Source organism: Miniopterus schreibersii (assembly GCF_964146895.1).
Source record: "Miniopterus schreibersii genome assembly, chromosome: 18".
Classification (NCBI taxonomy): domain Eukaryota; kingdom Metazoa; phylum Chordata; class Mammalia; order Chiroptera; family Miniopteridae; genus Miniopterus; species Miniopterus schreibersii.
This window is the reverse complement of record NC_138121.1, coordinates 36235024-36255819: the sequence shown is the minus strand read 5'-3', so window position 1 is coordinate 36255819 and position 20796 is coordinate 36235024. Positions and strand designations below refer to the sequence as shown.

Genomic DNA, 20796 nt, shown 5'->3' with positions numbered 1-20796 from the left:
ACGAGGCTCTGCTTGATCGTCCAGCTCCCTGCCATCCATGAGCTCCTTCGGGACTGGGACTGCGCCTGTCCTGTTTGTGGCGGTGGACCCCATGCTAGCAGTGCCCAGGTCTAAGTCATCCTCAATAGGTGTTTGGTGAGGGAGGGAGTGATCCCATGGGGCATGGCAGAGCGGACCACAGCTGGGGGTGTCCCACAGGTGGAGAGCAGAGATGTTTATTGAGATCACCAACTCTCCATGTGCCTGGCCCCCTTGCAGCTACACGGGGCCACACAGCTAGTCCTGGCCAGTGGACTGCAAGTGACTGCCCTGGGTGCAAGGATTTTGGATTCCGTGCGGTCTGCCCATAAAACCTTGTATTGAGATGGCATAGCTGCAACAGCCAAGCAGCTGGGCTTGCTGAGACGTTACACAGAAGAAAACTGTCTGGGAAAGTCACCGACTTGCTCTGGACTCTGTGAGAACAGGAAAGTAAATGTGATGTATTAATACCAAGATGTCAGGTTAGATTGTTATTGCAACATAACCAGCCGCATCCTGACGGATACAGAGTAGGGTCACTAAACTGAAGTCAGGGACAGAGGGGGGGCTGTAGTCAAGGATCTAGCTGGCATTTCATCCTAGCCTGTCAGGCTATAGGTCGTCTGGTCAACCCCTGCCCAACACTCACCCTCTGGGCCATGCCCTCCTCTCTGCATGCCAGGCCTGGTAGGCTGCTGCATGGGGTGTCCTCAGTGGAGGAGGGTCCCTCGGAGGAGTTTGAGGCAAATACACTTGTGGGTACTGGAGACGGTGGCCATTCCTTGCCTTGCCACCTTGCTTGGCTTGAGCCTATGGAGAGGAATGGGGCTTGTGAATAGGAAACCTTAATAGCCAGGCTCTGCTCCCCACCTTTCATCTCAGTAGTAAATTATCTACTCTCCTCACTGAGCATAGTTAGTGTATTGATGTATCTAACCAGGGGTGGGGGACCTTTTTTCTGCCAAGGGCCATTTGGATATTTATAACATCATTCGCAGGCCATACAAAATTACCAACTTAAAAATGAGCCTGCTATATTTGGTTAAACATTTAATTAGCTCACCCCTAATGCGATGGCTGGAACTGCTTCACTTTGGTGAGGCCTTGGCAGAACCAGACCAAATGATTTTGCCGGCCATATATGGCCCTAGGGCCAGACGTTCCCCACCCCTGGTCACTCTAAACAAGTGGTGTACAGCTTCATTCCGCATCAGACTCACCTGGAAAGCTTGTCGGAACATGGACTGTGTCCTGATTCAGTAGGTCTGAGGTTGGGCCAAGTGACGCTGGTGCTGCTAGTCCAGGGACCACACTTTGAGACTACTGGGCTGTGGCATCTATGGCCCCAGATCATGGAAGGCCAGCCCCTCTCCCAGGGCCACTATGCCCTGGCATCCTAGTCCCATGCATCCTAGTCCCCACCCTGCCACCTTCCCTCCCAGTGCTCCCAGGGGCTCTAAGACACCGGGATGACTGGGAGGGTCCCAAAATGCCTGAGCTTCCTGGGATAGGCCTTCTCCCTGACCTCTGGGGCTGACTGGGCATAACTTCCCTTTGTCCACAATATACAGCACCTCAGAGATTTGAAGGCAGCTATACAATCAGGACTCTTCTGGTTGATTAAGTGGCAGAATCCCAACTCAACCTGGCTTAAGCCTAAAAGGGAGCCTTCAGGCATAGCTGGATCCAGGAGTACAACCAATGTCGCCAGCACTGTCGCCTCTGTCCTAGCTGTAAGGCGGAAGGTTAAGTGCTGAGTGTGTGTCAAGATAAGGAGATGAGAGTAGGAGAGTCAAGTGTCCCTGGCCCCTGCTGCTTCAGTCCCTGAACCTGTAACATGGGACTGCCAAGTTCAAGGAGAGTGATACAGGCTGCAGGAGACAGGCTGTGAGGACTTTTGATCCATTTCTTTGCACTGTCTTTTGAGTGGAAAGATACCCAGGAAGGGACAACCCAGAGGTGTGACCATCCCAGGACCTCTCCATGTGGTATCTCACTTGGGCAAGCCTCAGTTTCCCTGTCCAGACTGTGCCCTCTCACAGAGTCTCCTCCAGTGTTGGTGTGTGATGAGCCTGGAGGGGCTGAAATTGTGCCTAGAAATGTGCAAATGGAGAAACTCGTGCTGGCCAAGTCCTTGGGGGCACTGTTGGCAGCGAGGTGCCTGAAGACACATGTTCAGTTGATAAAACATGATCATGGAATAGCCGTGTTTGGTCTCAATGAGAGAAAAGCCTCAACTCAGCATGTTAAGCAAGGAAAGGGAGTTGATTGCTGCCATGTTCAGGTACAGTTTGATCTAGGAGCTTAAGGTCATTGGGACTTGGCGTCTGTCTACTTCTTCCCACACTGTTGGCTTGATTCCCTTAGTCCCTCTTGGGCAGCTCCCTGGCAGCTGCAGTCGGAGCCCCAAGATTGCTTCTCTGGTTCTGATTGGCTCATGCCCACTTTGCGACCATGGCTGGGGCCAGGGGCACACCAGACTCCTCTGCCAGGTCACACACGCAGCCGCAGCTGGGCTGGAATCAGCAGCCCCCGAACCAGAGGGGGGTGAAGGAAGGGTGGTCACCCCAAAGCGAAACGGGGCCACTCTGCCCAGAAGAAGGGGAAATGCATTCTGGGAGGCCCACCCAACCCATGTGGGCTACTGGCGCCGAATTATCAGCCTGCCCGAAGCCCCCTCCTCCACCCCTGCCTGCAGCCCCGGCCCTTATCTCTGCGCCCCTCCCCTTCCAAATCCTAAAGGCCACCCAGCCCAAGATGCGCCGTGATCCTCCCCACTCCAGGGGAGAGGAAGGGGGCTGCAGTCACACTCTCTCATTAGTCTCTCTGACATCTTTTGTCACCTATCAGGGGATCGAGCAAGTCCTTTGATCACAGCAAGAGGAGAGAGAGTGTTTAAAGCAGCCCGCGCAGATCTGCTGAGCGCGAGGCAGGGTAGGGTCCGCAGCGGCCTTCAGAGAAGAAACACAATTTCCGCCTCCGGCCTGGCTTGTCTGAGGACGGGTGGGGATCGCCTGCAGCTTGGGTTTTCAAATGGGCCCTGAAGTTGGGGAGGGCAACCCCAAGGGACTTGCTGGAGGGGGACTTCTAGGGGGAAATCCGCAGCCCAGACTTTGATTCTCGGGAGTCACCTGCTGTTGAAACTGAATGGTCAGCTGGGTTCAGGTGTGGCCTGGTCTCCTCCCCCGTCCCCACCCCACCCGCCCCAGCAGTCGCCCCTTTCTGCCCCTCTGCTGGAGCTTGGGTGGGGTCCTCACCCAGCTTCTCAGAAGGAGATTTCGGGGAGGGCAGGGCACAGTGCCTGCCTCCCCCAAGAGATGCTGTGGAACATTCAATAGTTATTTGTTGAGTGCCTTCTACCTGCCGGGCACCAGGACAGGCTATGCATCTGATTCACGAGGCCTGGGGCAAAATGAAACTGTGGGGAACATGTTCAAACGCTTTACAAATTCCCCAGAGCCCAGGGCCCTTCAGAACGTGGGGTCCTGTACAACCACAGAGGTCAACCACCCACGTGGCCACCCTGCCTGCCACTCTTCCAGGTACCAAGGGTGAGAGAGAGAGACACAGACAGACATTGATTTGCTACTCCGCTTATTTATGCACCATTGGTTGACTCTTGTATGTGCCCTGACGGGATCGAACTCGCAACCTTGGCGTATCAGGGTGACCCTTTAACCACCTGAGCCGCCCGGCCAGGGCCTGTCCTTCCTATTCTTTTATTAAAATATGTTCGCTGTGATGCATAAAACACACAGAAGAGCGCATTACCCGTGAATGTGCAACGTAGCAGAATAAATGCCCTTATAGCTCTCACCCAGGACCAGGAACAGGGCACCTCCGCACCAGGAGGCCCTCCTGCCCCTCCCACGAAGCCCCTCCCCCTGCCAGAAGTAACTCGGCTGTCTGGATTTCAGAGGAACTTTCTGCGTTTTTCTCGCCACCTAAGTAAGCGTCCTTAATCACGGTGGCTGAGGTCTCCTCTCTCAGGGTGTCGTTGAGTTGGAACCACACAGGCTGTGCTTTCTGGGTCGGGCCCCTTTCACTCAGTCCAGCTTGTGAGACTCACCCACGTCACGGTGCATCGCACCCTTCATTCCCACGGCTGAGTAAGACTCCCACGTGTGAATTTACGCCGATGTACTTCCCTGTTTTCTTGCTGACGGGTGTACGGGTTGTTTCCAGTTGGGGGTTGTTGTTGGACGTGGCCCTGCTCTGAAATTCCAGCTCAGGCTCCTTGGTGAAGGCCTGCCCATCTATCCGGGGGTACATTCCTGAGAGCGGGAGTGTTGGGCCCTCGCAGAGTCACCCATGTCCAGCTTCAGGACAGGGCGCCAGGTGCTTTTGCTAAGTGGTTGGCCAAATTCGCACTCCCGACAAGCAAGGGATACTTCTCTGTTCTTTTTCCTCCCACCCCGGCTCCCTCTTCCAACCGTCTGCACTGGGCCCAGGGCGTGGGAAGGGGAAAACAAGTCCAGGGGCGCCCCCCTGGGAGTCCTCTCCCGGTCCCCAATCCAGTGAGCAGATGGACTGCAAGTCCCAGCACCATCTGGGTCCTCAGAAGGTGGGAGGTGGGGTGAGGGCTGGGGAGGAGGTGGCACGAAAGCCTCCCTCCAGGAAAGCCATGGGGGGGGGCTCTGGGGTGCCCAATCTCCCCTTGGAAAAGGGCCTCTGGCCCGTAAGGAGGGAGGTTTCTTCACGCCCTCTCCCCCGGGCCGCTGCTCACACCGTGGGAGGCTCCTGGGGGCTCGCGCGCCCCTCGACTATTTTTATGCGCCCTATTCTGTTAGGGTTCGCGGGCTTCGCTGGCTTCCTCCTGTCGCGCGGGCTGGAGGGGGCGGCAGTGCACGGGCCTCCTTCACCTCTGGGGCCTCTGGCGGGGAGAAGAGGCTGGGGGAGCAGAAACCCAGGCGGTGACCTCCTGGGCCCCAAGTGGGGGTCGCCCTGGACCCCACCCAACACTGGCAGTGGCGGGGTGGGAGGCGGTTAAGGAGACAGCGAGGCATCAGCAACGCTTTTTTTTTTTTTTTTTTAATTTCTAGCCTTATTTCAAACCCCTCTGAGTGGTTTTTCAAAGTCTCTTTTTCGGGAAATGCTCAGTTCCTGCTGTTTGGTCCGCGGCTCCGCGCAGCCCGCTGAGCTTAGGAACCGCCGGTGCGGCAGCGCCCCCTGCTGGTCCCCTTCACATTTCCCGACTAGCCGCTCGCCGGGCGCCGCGTGGGTCCAGGAGCGCTCGGGGAAGGGCGGCGGACGCGGCTTCATAACCCGGCGGACGGCGGGCGGCGGGCGGGCCCGGGAAGCCGGCGGAAATGCTCACGCTCGCGGGGGCGAGCAAAGGCGCGCGGAGCGTGGGCGCCGCTTCTCACCCGCGTGGGGAGTGGCTGTAAAACGCTCACATCCAGCTCGGAAGTGCGGAGGCGGCGCAGGCTCAAGAAGACGCCGGCAAGGCCTGTGCCGCTTTGCTGCCTGAATTAAGGAGAATCTGGAGCATTATAGGCCGGTTGAAACAAGCAGGGCATTAGGATACAATGAAACAATCACAGTAGCAGGGGAGACTATTGTATGGTACAGGGAAGTGCTCATGATTGATGACATTTAATCATACTTTAATTTTTCATACTCAGATACATGTTAACGGTGGATACATTTATTTAAACCCATGGGATGTACACCACCAAGGGTGAACCCTAATGTAAACTGTGGACTCTGGGTGATAGTGTGTCAGTGTAGGCCTTTCAAATGTGGGGTTGTTGGTAACGGGGGAGGTTGTGCATGTGGTGGTAGTGGTGGTGGGGGGGAGTCAATGGGAAATCTCAGCACCTTTTTCTTAATTTTGCTGTGAACCTAAGACTGCTCTAAAAACGGAAGTCTATTAAATTTACAAAGCAGATTCCATAAGAATATAAGACCCATCTCTGTTGTAGACTGGGAGAGCTGGTGGTGGTTGCTGCACTGGGGGGGGGGGGGCAGGCTGCCCTGCCCAGGCAGTGGGCATCCCCTGCATTTCCTACAGATGAAAGCTTCAGGAGAACCCTGGAGGGGGGCCTCTGGGGCTGCAGGGAAGGGAGCGTGTGAGCCTGGAGTTGCTGCAGCCATCTTGTCACCAGGAGGAGAGAGAAGGCAAAGCCGAAGAAAGCAGAAGTGGCACAGAGGAAGTGAAAGTGAGGAAGAGAGACTGGGCGACAAGGTTTGAGTCTTTGGATCCAACTTGGCTTCAAGCTAGTCTATTCTCGGGCATTTCCGAGAATAAAGTCCCCCCGTGTCAGATTAACCTGGCCTTCAGTCACTTGACACCAAAAGGGTCTGTGTGCCCTAAACTTGGGCTCCCCAGAGGTTCACTCTGACCCTGTTACTGGAGGTGGGGATGGCACAGATGTGGCGTGCCAGGCGTCTCTTGGTCAGTACCTGGAACCTTCCTCTCGGTGGGCACAGCTGGGGTGGGGGCTTCCTCCTGTCTGCGCCCTGTCCTGGGTCCCCGGGATGGAGGAGATTCCTGCCTCAGGGTTGCATTTCTGTTTTCCATCTACCTAAAGCTCTTCCCCTCCCCTGGCTGCCGTGGCCACCTGCTTAGCCTCCCCTGTGGCTCCCTTAAACACATCCTCCTCTGAGAGGCCCTCCCTGACCATCTGGGTGAGGGGGACCATTCTGTCCCAGCTTCTCTCTGCTCTGTGAGTGGCTCCCTTCTAACATGTCACCTCAATAAGGGCAGGGACTGGGCCTGTTCTGTTCACTGCTATGTCCCAGCTCTTCGCAGGGTCTGGCACATGGGAGGAGTGTCACCCATCGTTGCGTACTGAGAAAATGAGAACACACATAGGTGGGTGGGTGAGGCTGGGGAGAGGCCCTATTCTGCTGCTGACTGGGAGGGTGGGGCTCTGCGCAGGGCCTGGGGGTGGGAGGGCTTTTTCTTGCTCTTAACAGGGGGCACAGTGACACTCACTAGAGGACATGCTGCAGGTTTAGGCTTTGGTGACCCCAGAACTCTCCCTCTGTTTGGGGGTCTTACCTGATATCAGGTAAGATATCTGCTTTGTGTCACAGCCACAGAACAGAGGAGCTGCAGCCTGGGTGGAAAACCAAGGATGTCAGGGGCTGGGGAACAAGCAGAGCTGAACACACAGATTAGGGACTGGGGGACCCAGCCCAGGGAAAGGAGGGACCTCTGATGGTCAGATATAATGCACAGAGGACATTGGGTGTTCCAGCCAATGTCAGAAACTTCCCTGCAGTATTTTCCAGCCCTGAGAAGATCAGCGAGAAGTCTCAGCTTGGTGAAACCAGGTCTTGCTTCTGTAACAGGCCCCCTGGCAGCCTCAGGCTGGGTTTGTCTCAGACAAAGGCCTGCGAGGCATAGTCACAGCCATAGGCTTCAATGTGTTTATTTTTATAGCCACCTTCTAATTACAGCAAGTGATTCTGAGTTTCTGTTTGGGGCAGTAATAAGAAGTTCCCCCAAGTAAAAGGAAATGGCCAGTGGCTGATGGAACAGGTGGTGGTGTCATTGGCTGGGAGGGAGGGGAAGAGGGTCTTGGAAGACGGCTCTTTGTAGTTGTTGCAGGAGGGCCAGGAAAGGTCTGGAGGAGCCCAGGGAGCCAGCTGGGGACGCCTAGGTGGTGGTGGGGAGAAGATGGGGTGGAGGAACCCTTCTGCAGACTGCCCTGGCCATGGGGATGCTGCTCATCAAGGCACTTCGAAGTCACTTTAACACAGAGGGTCTCCAGCCTTAACCTGCACAGAAATGAATCACTTTTGAAGGAGGGGAATGAATGAGCTTGTTAACATGCAGGTTCTGATTCAGTAGGTCTGGGTGAGGCCTGAAATCCAGCATTTCTAACAAGCTCCAGGAGAGGCTGATGCTTCTGGTCCCCAGGCCAGGGGTTATAATGGTGGGCCATGAGGAAGGCTTCCCGGAGGAGGGGGCTTGAGGAGTTGAAGAACTTGTTCCAGAATCCAAGAAGTGAGAAGGTCCCTGACTTCTGCAGCAAAGAGGAGATGCCAGGAGGAGACAGCCATGGGTCATCCCAGACCTCAGACACCCGTAACGGATGAAGACTGTTTGTGGCCAGAAGCACTGGTGACCAACAGGCCACAGCTCTCAAAGACCTGGGTGGGCAGCACTGAGTGTCATCAGGAAGAGACCGGGGGGAGCCCTGCAGCCATCCGTTGCGGGCAGTCCCTTTTTAGGAAACCAGAATAAGTCCATTCCCTGTGCACAAAGTGGGGAGCCAGCCCGTGTTAGGGGTCCTAATGGGGAGGGCCCTGATATGATTTTTTAGGTCCCTTCTACCCTATTAGTTTAAAAAAACCTCTCTCTACCACACACATGCACCGTATATGTGTGATTTTGAGGTGCACACTACCCCCACACTTGACACTCCTGCACCCAGCAAGTGATTCCATGTGGACCCTGACATCAGGGGCTAGCTCTTTGCTTGCCCAGCTTGCTGCCTTAATCTAACTCCTCCCGCCCCCTGACGAGCATGTTTTTTTTCTTAGTGAATATTAGGTGCATCTCATAGTCAACAGCATTTTCTATTTAATGAAATAACTTGTAGAATCTGTGTGATTCACCGATACAAGAAATCCAGTATTTCCCACCCAAAGCGTCCTTCCCCTGGAGCGAATGGAGCCACTTGAAGGCTTTCTTTGTCCCAAGGTGTAAGCCTGTTTTTAACCTTCGGGACAGAGCCAGGTGTGGCCACATGGCATCGCTGTTGAACACCTCCCGGTACAGCTTAGTGAGTGCTTGTCCAGGGCTCTGGCGATCCCTTTGCTGAACCGGCTTCCTGCACAGGCCAGAGTGGCGCCCCACATTAAGGTTCCCAAGTCACAGCCTCCGTAGTTCCCCCTGCTAAGCTCAGCCAGATGGTTTAGGTCCTCAGGGACATACAGCCTCAAACACATATTGGGCCCAAACCCAGCCTGTACCATCCATTTCGGGACTGATGTTAAACCCAGGTCATCCAGACTCCTTTCACTTTGGGGCCCTCGATGTCCTCTCCTGACTGCAGACTTCAGTCGGGATCACTCCAACCCATCAGAGAGCTTCTGAGAACATTGTGCCTCAAAATGGGGAGGTTTGAGCATTCAATCTCTTTTCTATGAGGCCCCCTGAGTGTCTTCTCCCACCTCCCTTCAGGGCCTTGTCTCCATAGCCGAGGGAGGCCATTCAAGGGACAGTTGCCTTATAAATGGAAATCCACCCCTGGGCAATGAGTTACAGCTTTCTAACCAGAGGAAGGTTGGCAACTGCCTTTGTTAAATATACCTTGAATCACAGACTCTTAGGACGTGGTTGCTCCTACCCTTCAGAGGCTGACAGACGCCCCACCCGGGGCCCAAGCTGGCCTTGAGGAGCAGGAGGTGAGCTTTTGTTTTGTGAGTTGGGCCTACATGCTAAGAGGGAAGAACCAGAATACTTAGGATAATGGGTGGGAATATTTGCTATTTGCTTAGGTAGCAACTTCGAGGGGGAAGGAGCAGACAGAAAATACCCAAGAACAGCTTCAGAGACGACCTGGATAAGCTGTGCCTGTGGTGTGCAGTGGAAACCTCTGCTCCAGCCACCTACAGAACACCAGGGAGATGGATCTTCCTCTCCAGTGTCCTGGCAGCTGGGTTCGCGGTTTGGAGATGAAGTGAACCTGGCATCTAAGGGACACAGGACACAAGCAGAGGCTTCCAAGGACACCCAGGGATGGGGAGGGGGGCTCAGTTCCACACATCCAGGGAAGTGGAGGACCAGAGGAGGGCTCGTTCAAGGTCACCCAGCAGGTTAGAGCCACAAGTGACCCAACATGGCTATTCCCATCCAAAATGCACCCCGAACAGCTCACAGAGCAACGGTGATCCCAGATCTGCCAGAGAGGCTCATCACAGATACTCCCGGACAGCCAGTTCCTTCAGGGTGACGCTCCAGGAGGTGTGTCTCCGCAGCTGGCTGTCCTCCAGTCTCTCCTGCAGTGACACAAAGTCCTTGCCCAGTGCGTAGGCCAGGTGGATCATAGCGTCCAGCAGCGGTGCGTAGTAACGGTGGCCCTCCCGGGCGTGCAGGAGCTCCAGGGCCCTCTGGCCAGCCGCAAAGGCCTCGAGGGGGCGCTCGAGCTCCCGGTGGCACACCAGCTGGGCGCAGAGGGCCGGGACCACCAGCGCGGGGCAGTGGCCCGCCAGCTTCTCCTGCAGGGGCACGGCGTGCACCAGGATGTCCAGCGCCTTGGTGTACTGGCCGGCGCGCAGGCAGCCGAAGGCCTCCTGCAGCTCGGGCCGCGTGAGGAAGTCGATGAACTCGCGGGACCTGCGCACGCAGCGGATGCCGTAGAGCTGGCTCAGGTACTCCTTGAAGGCCAGCTTGCGCTCCGAGATCATCTCCTGCGTGAAGTTGCCCACCAGGCGCTTCTTGGGGAAGGCGATGTCTTCGATCTCCTCGCTGAACGTCTTTAGGAGGTTTTTCTGGAGCTTCTGGAAGTCTGAATAGCGCCGTTCCAGGATGGCCTTGGTGTTGTCGAAACTGCCTGTCTGGATGACGACGATTTGGTACATCTGTGGGGCAGAGAGAGCGACAGGCTTTGAGCACATCCTGACGGAGGTTTGAACCGACAGAGCGAGCCCGGCAAATAAAAATAATGATGATCGTGACTTAAAGCATACCCTGAAAGCGGGTGGTGGTTCTGTGGGATCCTGTTTTAAATTGCCATCGGGATCAAGACAAGAGTCAACCCAAGAATAAGCCCAGCGACAAGGAGGTATCTCTGGGGAGAAGAGCACAGGAGCCCGCAGGCAGGGGGTCTGGTGGTCTAAACGGGGCTTGGGGGCCTGCAGGGGAAGCTGGGTTAGGCCTGTGCTCACCAGCTGCTCCACCCCTGGGAGATGGTTTTTAGGTGCTGTGCTGGCAGCAATGTTACCCAGCAAGACAATTATTCCTTTTCAGTTCTCTTTCGGGAGGACACTGATGAAGGGTACAGGCTGCCTGGTTTATAACTCCAGCCCCACCACGGTCTGGCTGTGTGGTCTTAGGTAGGTGATTTAACCTCTCTGAGCCTCACCAGGTAAGGATTAAATGAGTTTATGCACTGAAGCCAGTCAGCGGTCAGCACATTGTGCACGCAGTGTCCTCCAAGGAAGGTGCAGTGGCTCTTCCGTGGTCATTAATGTCTCCCCAACACAGGCTGAAATTCCACTGTGGCAAAGAGCAGGCCCAGCACAGAGCTTCCCACCGACGGAGCTCTGCCCTCAGGAACCAGCCAGAATTTAATAAGAGCGCTCAGTGTTCCTTGTGTTTACTTTTATGATCGACTTTTCTTTATGACAGGATACTGGTTTTCCATTTAAGGTATTTTTCGTAGAAATAAATATACTTAGTGTGTTTTTTAGTGAACCAATTTAAAGGAAAAATTAAGTAAATAATAATAAAAATGATACAGGGATGTGGTAAAAATGGCGCGGAGACACGGATGACCAACACTGGATAAGATGGGATTAGTGGCTGGTTCCTCCTTGGGAAGGCGCCGTGACTCACAGCTCCGGTGCTCACGGCACCTAGCACAGCGCCGAGCATGAAATCCTGCTTTTTTAACATTTTCCCCAGAAGAGCTCTGCAAGTTCAAGTGTGTGAACCCACCCCACGGCTGGGAAAGCTGAGGCCCGCAGACCTTGCCCAGGGCGGGGAAGGAGCGGTGCTTACCACGAACTTGGACACCTTCCTCTCCTCAATGCGGGCCGAGGCAATCTCGAAGAGCAGCTTGACCGGCTTGCGGCAGCCCTTCTCGTTCCTCCAGTACTCCTGCAGCTCCCTCGTGGTCATGCTGGAGTTGGGGCTTGGGCTGCCTTCTGCGTCTGCAAGCACAGCACCCCTGAGGACTTGGACTAGTCAGTGCACTTGGGGCCAGGGCCTGGGAAATGGCTGGGTCTGCCCGGGGTAGGACATCGGATTCCCAGAAGAGCTGTGACTCCCTCCTCCCTCAGCCCACCAAGAACAGGTCCGGCTGGGCATCAGCCCACCCGGCTGAATGCATCCCGCCTGTCCTCCCCCAGCGGTTTTGGTTGGATGCAGCGTGGGTCGCAGGGTCCCCTTTCGGCCTGCACGTTGGCCACTGCGGAACCCCATTGTGCCGACGAGCAGGGACTGTGGCTTGCCCATCTCTGCACTCCCCACACCGCTGGCTCCATGGGTGTCGCGGGCCTCCCTAGCACAGGTCAGTGGGTGGCACAGGGGGCTAGGAGGGTGTTGGGCTCCGGGCTCAGCCTGGCTGGCCCCTGCCAACCCCCTCCCTTCATTGCCCACACTCCATGCTTTTTCTTGCACACACCACCCCTTCTGCCCTCAACACCAACCTCCGCTTTCCTGCCTTGAAAACACACACGTGTTCCTTAAACTTTGCTTGAGCCCCGGGCCACTCTGAGAATCCCGCAGCGATGAGAATCCTTCCCGCCAACGTGCACAAATCACGGTGCATCTTCTCTCACGGGATATGGGTCCCGGGAGCCCTTCTCCAGCATGTTCTTCGGGACCCAGCCTCATGTCGTTTCATGGCTTTAGAGTGAGAGCCGCCCACCTTGCCCTACAGCTTTTTCCATGGCATCTCAAATTATCTCTCATTCCGGACTACACTGGAGGGCCAGCACGGCGTTGGATTTGTTCCAGGGTCTCCCCCCCCCACATAGGCCCGTCTCGAACCAGTGCATAAATGGGCTAGTGACTGAGCAGAGACTTACTCCAGGAGACAGTGCCACCGCAGACGCCTTGGCACTCTCTGCTCTGGACGGTCCCACTGGCTTCCTGGGACTCCTGCCCCACGGGCTTTCTCAGGCCCCAGCAGCTTGTTGTGGGGAATCCCTCAGTGATGAAGGACGGGACTGGTAGGTCATAGCCCGGCCTCCCCATTCCTCAGATGGAATTGCAGTGAGGGATGCTCCATACAGGCTCCGAGAGGGCCCCCACTGGAACTGAGCCCGGTTGCCCAATAACCTGTACAGTGACCCCCATGTTGCTTCCTGCCCTTCCTTCCTTTCCTATGTGGCTTTCCCACTACCCTGCTCTTCCTCCTGGGACACCTGGCAGACAAACCACATGCATGAAATCCCTGCCTCAGTATCTACTCTGGGGTGAGCCAAGCTAAGAGAGCTGTGCCACTCGCTGTCTGTGACATTTGCTGAAGTACCCACATGTGTATTTCAAATGTCTTCAAACCTTTGTTCCCCTGACCAAGCCCTGTGCCCACCTGAGTCCCCTCAGCCCACCTGAGTCCCCTTCAGATCCTGGAGGTGGCAGGTTCGGGCCAGTGGCTGATGCTTCCTGCTTGACCTCTGCTGTGCTCTGGGCTATGGGTCCTGTCCATCCGGGGCTCCAAGGGTGCTTTGCACTTGCCATGTTCCAAGGCTGCCAGGGGGACAAGAGAGAACAGTGAGTGCCCACTCATGGTGGGCTCCTGGTGGGTCCTGGGGTGCCTAGGACCTGTCTCATAGTCCCCACTGTGAGCCCTCCACTGCCCACCCAGCTGTCTACCCAACTGCTGGATGCTAAACCAGGGGCTGGCCCGGCCGGGCGTGGCTCAGCGGTTGAGCGTCGACCTGGGATCCAGGCGATCGGAGTTCCATCCCCGGTCAGGGCACATGCCCTTGTTGTGGGCTCGATCAATGACTCTCTCATCATTGATGTTTCTATCTCTGTCTCTCCCTCTCCTTTCCTCTCTCTGAAATCAATAAAGATATATTTTTTAAAAATAAAAAATAAAAAAATAAACCAAGGTCTGGCCCTTTGCTGGACTGATGGATCCAAGGCCAAGCAGGTCCTTTCTTCTTGTTAGGACCCTGATATTAAGGAGTTGCTCTGAATTTTAAATGAGGTGACTTCAAGCAAAGGTAACGGCTTTAGTGATGAATTGGAAGGAAAATGCTGGCATGTCCAGAAAAATGTCCTAATACTCCATTTGATCTGACATTTGTAAATGAACCTCAGTGTCCAGAGCAGGGACACTGGTATCTGCCTTCCCATCTCTCTCTTTGTCGTTAAGCGGATATTTTCTTAAAAAAAAAAAAAATTGTTTTTATTGATTTTTTTTAAAGAAAGAGGAAATGAGAAGGAGAGAGAGAAACATTGATGTGAGAGAGAAACATCAATCGGTTGCCTCCTGCACGCTCCCTACTGGGGATCGAGCCAGCAACCTGGGCATGTGCCCTGACGGGGCATCAAACCAGTGACACTTTGGTGCACAGGACGATTCTCAACCAACCGAGCCACACCGGCCAGGGCTACTGACAACATCTTATACCCACTTCATAGTCACCCAGGTTCTTCACATCCACTCTTATTTAATAACTCCCAAATCTATCATGACTCCCAAGAACAGATGAAGTTTAGCCCAAGGTCACACAGCTGGTGAGTGTGCCCAAGGAGCAAAGCCAAATGCTAGTGACATGCCAGGCTGTGCCTTCTGCCCGCAATCCCCGCTCCCTCACGCAATCTGAATCCGTGTGTGGTAGGAGTTTTTGAATCTCCATTTTATGATAAAGGAACCAAGGCTTTGAGTTGTCCACAGTAAAGAGCTAGTAGGTGGTGGGCAGGACACAGACGCAGGCTGGGCCGCCCTCAGAATCCTCTCCGCCCTCAGGGCAGGCCGGCAGCGGGAGCCCTGGGGCGCAGCTCCTGCAGTAACTGTCTGATCCAGGCGAGTGACTGAGATGACGGGGTGCCCGGCCAGTTCTTCACCTTCTCTGTGCCCCAGCGTCCTTTATACCGACAGAACCCCCTTCCTGAGGCTGGTGTCCGTGGACAGCTCCTGCTCGGGGCCCCCACACCAAGCACTGTGTAAGAGTCCCTCTCATTATCTGACCTGATAGATGCTTTGAAAAATAAATGACTCTAAATCAAGGTAGAAGTTGGAATAGCATTTTAAACATCTGAGATAAATTAGAAAAGACACAATGAAAACATTAGCAGAAATTCAAAATAAGAAGGGCGCAGGGGACCTTACTCCTTTGTAACAGGATCTGAGGGGTCTGCAGGTGAACCACAGGGGTGGAGCTGGGACTTGAACTCTGATTCAAGTTGCAATCCAGGCCTGGGTGTGAACCCCTGTGTTGCCTCTGGCCTGAGCAGAGATAGGGGCCATGCTGTCAGAACAGTCCCAGGGGCATCAGAAGCTCCTGGAGGGTGGGGGTGCTGGGGGTTTGTAAAAAACAGATTCCTGGCTGCCAACACCAGAGGGTCCACTCTAGCAGGTCTGGGGGTGGGCCCTGGACTCTGCATTTTGCACAAGTAGCCCAGGACTGTGCTGATGCAGGGGTTCCTTGGCACTGCTTTTTGAGAAACACGGGGGTGGTGAATTATTCCCCAGGTTCAAGAGGCGCTGTAGAAGCGTCTGGCACTTCAAATAGAGGCGGAAGAGGGTTGAGGAGGGGCTCCCTGCTCTGTCCCAAGCGCTAAGGAGAGCCCCACATACTGAGGCTGTCACCAATCCTTCTCTGGCCCACCCTTCCCCCAACACGTACTGAGGGTGGGTCACAGACAGCAGGGCTCAGACTCTAGGCGGGCAGAGAGGCCCACTAAGCTTGGAATCAAACACTGACCTCTGATTGAGGCTTCTGGCCCTTCGGTGTCCAAGGGTCCCAGAAGAGTGTCACATGGTCCCCTTTAGCTCTCTTTCCAGCTCCGGCTGTTGCTCTGCTCAGTTCCCCGTTTGAAAACAGGAAATAGGCTGTGTGACCTGCTCTGCGCCGCCCAGCCCATTGGCTGGTGAAAGATGGTATAGTGAACCCGACAGCCAGCCAGCCTGAGGCTGGGGCAGCCAGGCGGGCGGGGCAGAAGCCTCTGAGGGTTCGAGTGGGGCCTCACTTCCCACAGCCTCGCGGTGGCCTGGCTGTCCCTCTGAGTCCTGGACAATCTCTGGCCTTTGGACCTTAGCTCCCAGAGCTCTTTGGTGTTCATTATCCTATACTATGAGCTGGACATTAACCGGTGGGGAAACTGAGGCTAGGAGCACAGAGCTCGGGGGACCAGAGCCAGTGTGGGATGTGGGAAGAGGTGGGATAGACTCTCGGTCCTATGTGGTCCGCTTTTCTGAGCAAAGCTGCATCCCACTCTCTGGACAGAAAGACCCAGGGAAGCCAGACCTCTGGGAAGTGACATGGTTCATGGCCACCAGCACTGTGGCCTGAAGGGCAGGAGTTGGGGACGAGACACAGAACAGAACCCCGGAAGTCCACTCTGCCTTCTCCAGCTCTGACCCCGTCCCTCCCCACTCAAGGCAGTCACCGTCCTGATTCTCAGGGGGTCACTTCCTTGCTTTTCTTAGTCAGTCAACCACCTGCGGACAGACGCCAAAACTGTGGTTTCATTTTACTCATTTTCTGAACTTTCTATAAGTTGAATCATACGTGCTTTTGGTATGCTTTCGTGTCTTCTTTCTGTCACTCAACATGTCTGTAAAACTCATCAATTTTAGTGTGTAGCTGGAGGTTTTTCCATTTTTATTGGTATATGGCTCCATTATTAAATACATCATTATTTAGCCCTTGTTTGTTTGTTTGGTCTGCTGATTTGGGCTGTTTCATCATGATCCAAGCCGCTGGGGATGTTCTTCCCATGTACGCAGGGTCCGTGTTGTCCGAGGTGAAGGGACTGGGTGGCTCTGCCGCTTCCTGAGCGCCTGCATCAGCTTGCACCCCGCCAGCCGTGCGTGGAGTCCCGGCCCCCCCTTGCTGACACTTGCCGTGGTCCGTATCTTCTACTTCAGCCGCCTTCACGGGTGGGCAGTGGCATCTCGCCGTGGGTTGCTGTTGCATTCCCTCCCGCCCAGTGATGCCGAGCCTCTTTTCCTGGGCTCATCACCACCGTTCTGCTCTCTCTGGCGAGGCGTCTGCCTACGTCCGTGGCTCATCCTTCGATCAGATTATTTTCTTTCTGGTTTGTAGCTGTTCTTTACGTTTTCACAGGGTATCTGGCTTCTCCGGCTCTTCTCCATCCTGGGTTTGCATTTGTAATCTCTCAATGGGGGACTTTGATGAGTCAAGTTGCCAGGTTCAAAGTATTCAACCATGTCAGTCTTTTCTCTCACCACCGTGTCATACCTTGAGGTCCTGGTGATTTCGCATTATTTCTGCAACAGCCTCACGCAGGCGGTGCGGGGGTGTGTGTGTGTGTGTGTGTGTGTGTGTGTGCTTAAGATGAGCTAAGGTGTGTGGCACCTAGAGCAAGCCGGTGCAGAGCAAGCGCTGGGCAAGTGCGGGCAATTCTGGTTACTCTGAAAACCTTTCCAGTTTGCCTGTCTTGTTCAGGGTAGTTTCGTGTATGGGGCGGGGTAGGAAGTGGAATATTTATTCCCCATGTTTACCTACTGGCCTCGCTTAGTGAACTGGCCAACATGCGGGCAGAGCCACGGCGCTTATAGAGTGTCTGCATATGTCAGGGTCTGTTTAGCTCAAGGGGAGTGTCCTGAATAGTGCGCCTCTGGCCTGCTAGCGGGCGAGCCACTGAGTGCATCTCTGCCTGGCACTGCCCGCAGGTGGCTGCTGTGGCCAGTGACACAGGCTCTGTGCAGAGAGAGGCTGGAGCCCCTCTCCCCTCCTGTCCTCGGTCCTGTCCTGCAGCTTTCCTGTCTCCTCCCCCACCCCCTGCGTGGCCTGGAATCTGCGAGATGCCAGGGTAGACAGACTCTGAGCCCTTCCCTACAGTCCTGTGAGCCTCCCTCCCAGCAGCCGGCAACCACAGGGCGGAGTGTATGGAAGTCAGTGCTTCCTCTTCAGGGACAAGAGACTCTCTTTGGAAACTCCCAGCCACACAGGGGTGTCTGGCCTGTGCAGGAAGAACCCAGCTGGACCAGAGTGACCTGCCAGCAGCTGGCTTTTCTCTGTAGCACAGAGCTCAGCGTGGTCGAGCAGCTCCATGGGTGTACAGATCAGGTGAGGCCCCACTGACATGGGGAAGTGTGGCACAGGAGTGGGCGGCCCCCATTGTAGTACTGGGCAAGATGGTGAGAAGGGGGTCTTGGGGCATCAGGAAAGGAAATGCTGGCATCTTGGAGTCCAGATGTCTCTTACAGAATTCAAACACTTCTCAGATTCAAACCGCCTGGACCCTCCGTGGCTTCTCAGTGCCTTAGGAGCAAATTCAAACCCTACCTGAGGCTGGCTCCCCCCCCCGGCTTTGTTTTGCCCCCTCCTAGCATCACTTAGACACAACAGTGTCTCAGACACGCCCCCAGTCATTGCCCTCGCACTTCTGTCAGCAAGCAATGCCCTTCTCTTGCTTCCTCCAAGACTGGCTGTTTCATTTTCAGGTTGCGGCTTGGTTATCTCTCCCTTGTGTGGCCTTTCCTGACCCCCTCTGTTGAGGCCTGTCACTGTTTTGCTTGTTTGTTTGTAGCTGGTCTTGAACACCATAATGGCAGGGACTATGTGTGTCTGTAGGTCTGTCCCTATAGCGGTACCTGCCACAGTACGTGGGTGCTCAGTGGCGACTGTGTGAAGAATGAGTGAATACTGAGTGAGTAAATGAATGAGCGGGTGATGCAGAGGGTGGTGATTGGGGCTGTGGCTCCAGCTTAGCCCTGACTCACCGTGTGCCCTGGGCAAGCCACCGCCCCTCTCTGAATTTCAGTTTCCGTAATTGCAACATGAGATTAAATGCAGTTTGAATTCTAGCACCATTGGGCAAGTAACTGAATACCATACACTACCCCTCACCATTGGCCCCGGCGTCCCACAGGCTTGGGACACCAACACTGACACACTGTTTTTGGTAAATTCAACAAGAATTTGTCACTGACAGGTGTGCCTCCACAGGTTTGGCAAAGAAAACCCAAACTGGCAAGGTGTTCGTAGGTGGCACAAAATTCAGTCATGTCAATTTTATTTCTCCACAGTTGGGCATACACACACAAGCCTTTAAAAATCTCAAAGGTTCTTCTACCACATGACCCAGCAATTTCACTTCTAGGTGTTTATCCAGAAAAAAATGAGCACACTAACTTGAAAGATAGCATATTCTTTTGGGTGAGAGGCTGACACAAAACACAACAAATAAAATAGATAGTGTGTTGTATGCAGATAAGTGTTATGGAGAAAAATATAAGATAAACCAGGGAAAGAGGGAGCCATGTAGGTGTCTAGAGGAAGAGCATTCCAGGCAGAGAGAACAGCAAATACAAAGGCCCAGAGGTGGTGGCAGGTCTGGCATATCCTAGGAACAGCAGGAGGTCAGTGTAGCTGGCAAAGAGTGAAAGAGAGAGAGTGTGAGGAGGGGGTTCCGAGAAGGCTCGGGGTGCAAATAGCAATCCTAAAGCCCTTCCTTGGCTTTACTCTGAAATGGGAGTCACTGGAGGGGTTTCAGCAGAGGAATGGCACATAACTAGACTTTTTTTTTTTTTTTTTTTAAGACAGACTCACACTGGCTGCCATTGGAAGCATGGCCAACGGCTAGGACCTCTTGCTACCACCCAGGTAAGAGATGCCGGTGACAGAGGCTGAGGTGGTAATGGTGGTCTAGTAAGAAGTGGCTGCATTTTGGATGTATTTTGAAGGTCAAGCTGAAAAATTTGCTCACGGGTTGGCTGTGGGGTATGAAAGATGAGTTGGCTCAGTTTTCCAGTTGCTCTCTCAATTTTCTCAAGTAATCTGCTATTACTGGGCATTTAGGAGGCTTCCAGCTTTTCACTGTTACGCAGGAGATGGTGTGAGCATGGCTGCAGACAGATCTGCACACCACCTGGAATGATTTCCCTGGGGTAGTGCAGTCTTTCTAATGCAGCATTTCCCAACCCCAACCTACTGCCTATTACCTGTGCAGGTATTTACCTGGAGGCAGTGTGGGTGGTGGTTAGAGCCTGACTTTCGGTGCCAGGTCCCTGAGGGTGAACTTGGCTTTGCTGTCACTACTTGGGTAGGTTAATTAATTTTCCTGTGCTTCGGAGTCCTCATTATAAGTTAGGGATAATGATAGCCAGCCCCCGGGTGTGGGATTTACTGAGTTTGTGTATGTGAAGCCTGGCCCATAGTAAGAACTATGTAAAGGTCAGTTCTTTTTCTTTAACTTGACCTTACATTTTAAAACCTCCAAATACAAGTGTTTTCAAAGGAACATTTATATTAATGCCTCGAATGGAAAACTAGTGTCGTTTGCTTGGAACAATGAGGAATCATCACGGTGTTAGAGGTGCTCCAGCCCGTAGAACTTACCAGAGTCGCCGGCCTCAGCTCAGACAGAAGGACAGAAAGAGAGATGATGTATGTAACTCCTCACACTCCCAGGACACGGTTCTTGGACTTCACAGTATTAAGGCTTACTGATCCCTCAAGGGTGCGTTGTATTCTGCCACCAACAGCCTTCCTGGCTTCTCATTTCACAGAGAGAGTGGGGAGGGGCACTTGTGCTGAGAAACTCTCTGGTTCCCTCCAGTTGCAAGGTGGCCCGGAAAGGGGGATGCTGGCGGCCGGGTCGCGCAGCCAGGGCGGGCCGGCCCTGCGGCAGCCCTGCGGGTCTCAGCGGAGCCCTGAAGGCCGACCCAGCGGGGGGAGGCTCCAGGGCCGGGGGAGTGGCCAGCCGGGCAGGTGGGCGGGGCCGAGGGCAGCAGGGGCGGAGGCGCCAGGGCCGGGGGAGTGGCCAGCCGGGCAGGTGGGCGGGGCCGAGGGCAGCAGGGGCGGAGGCGCCAGGGCCGGGGGCGTGGTCAGCAGGGAAGGTGGGCGGGGCCGAGGGCAGCAGGGGCGGAGGCGCCGGGACGGGGGGCGTGGTCAGCAGGGAAGGTGGGCGGGGCCGAGCGCAGGGGTTGGGCTGAGCGCAGGAGC

The 20796-nt window shown here is 54.8% G+C and overlaps 1 protein-coding gene across 1 annotated transcript; it reads right to left on the bottom strand.

Annotated features, from left to right (window-relative positions):
- Window positions 1–7386: 7386 nt before the first annotated feature.
- SNX20 (sorting nexin 20) lies at window positions 7387–15697 on the bottom strand. The gene is made up of 4 exons (XM_081118618.1): window positions 15586–15697; window positions 13258–13396; window positions 11702–11853; window positions 7387–10560 (listed from the first exon to the last, which is right to left on the bottom strand). Exons 2-4 carry the CDS (start codon window positions 13385–13387, stop codon window positions 9895–9897), a joined length of 948 nt encoding a protein of 315 aa, XP_080974744.1. The 5' UTR covers window positions 13388–13396; window positions 15586–15697; the 3' UTR covers window positions 7387–9894.
- Window positions 15698–20796: the final 5099 nt, after the last annotated feature.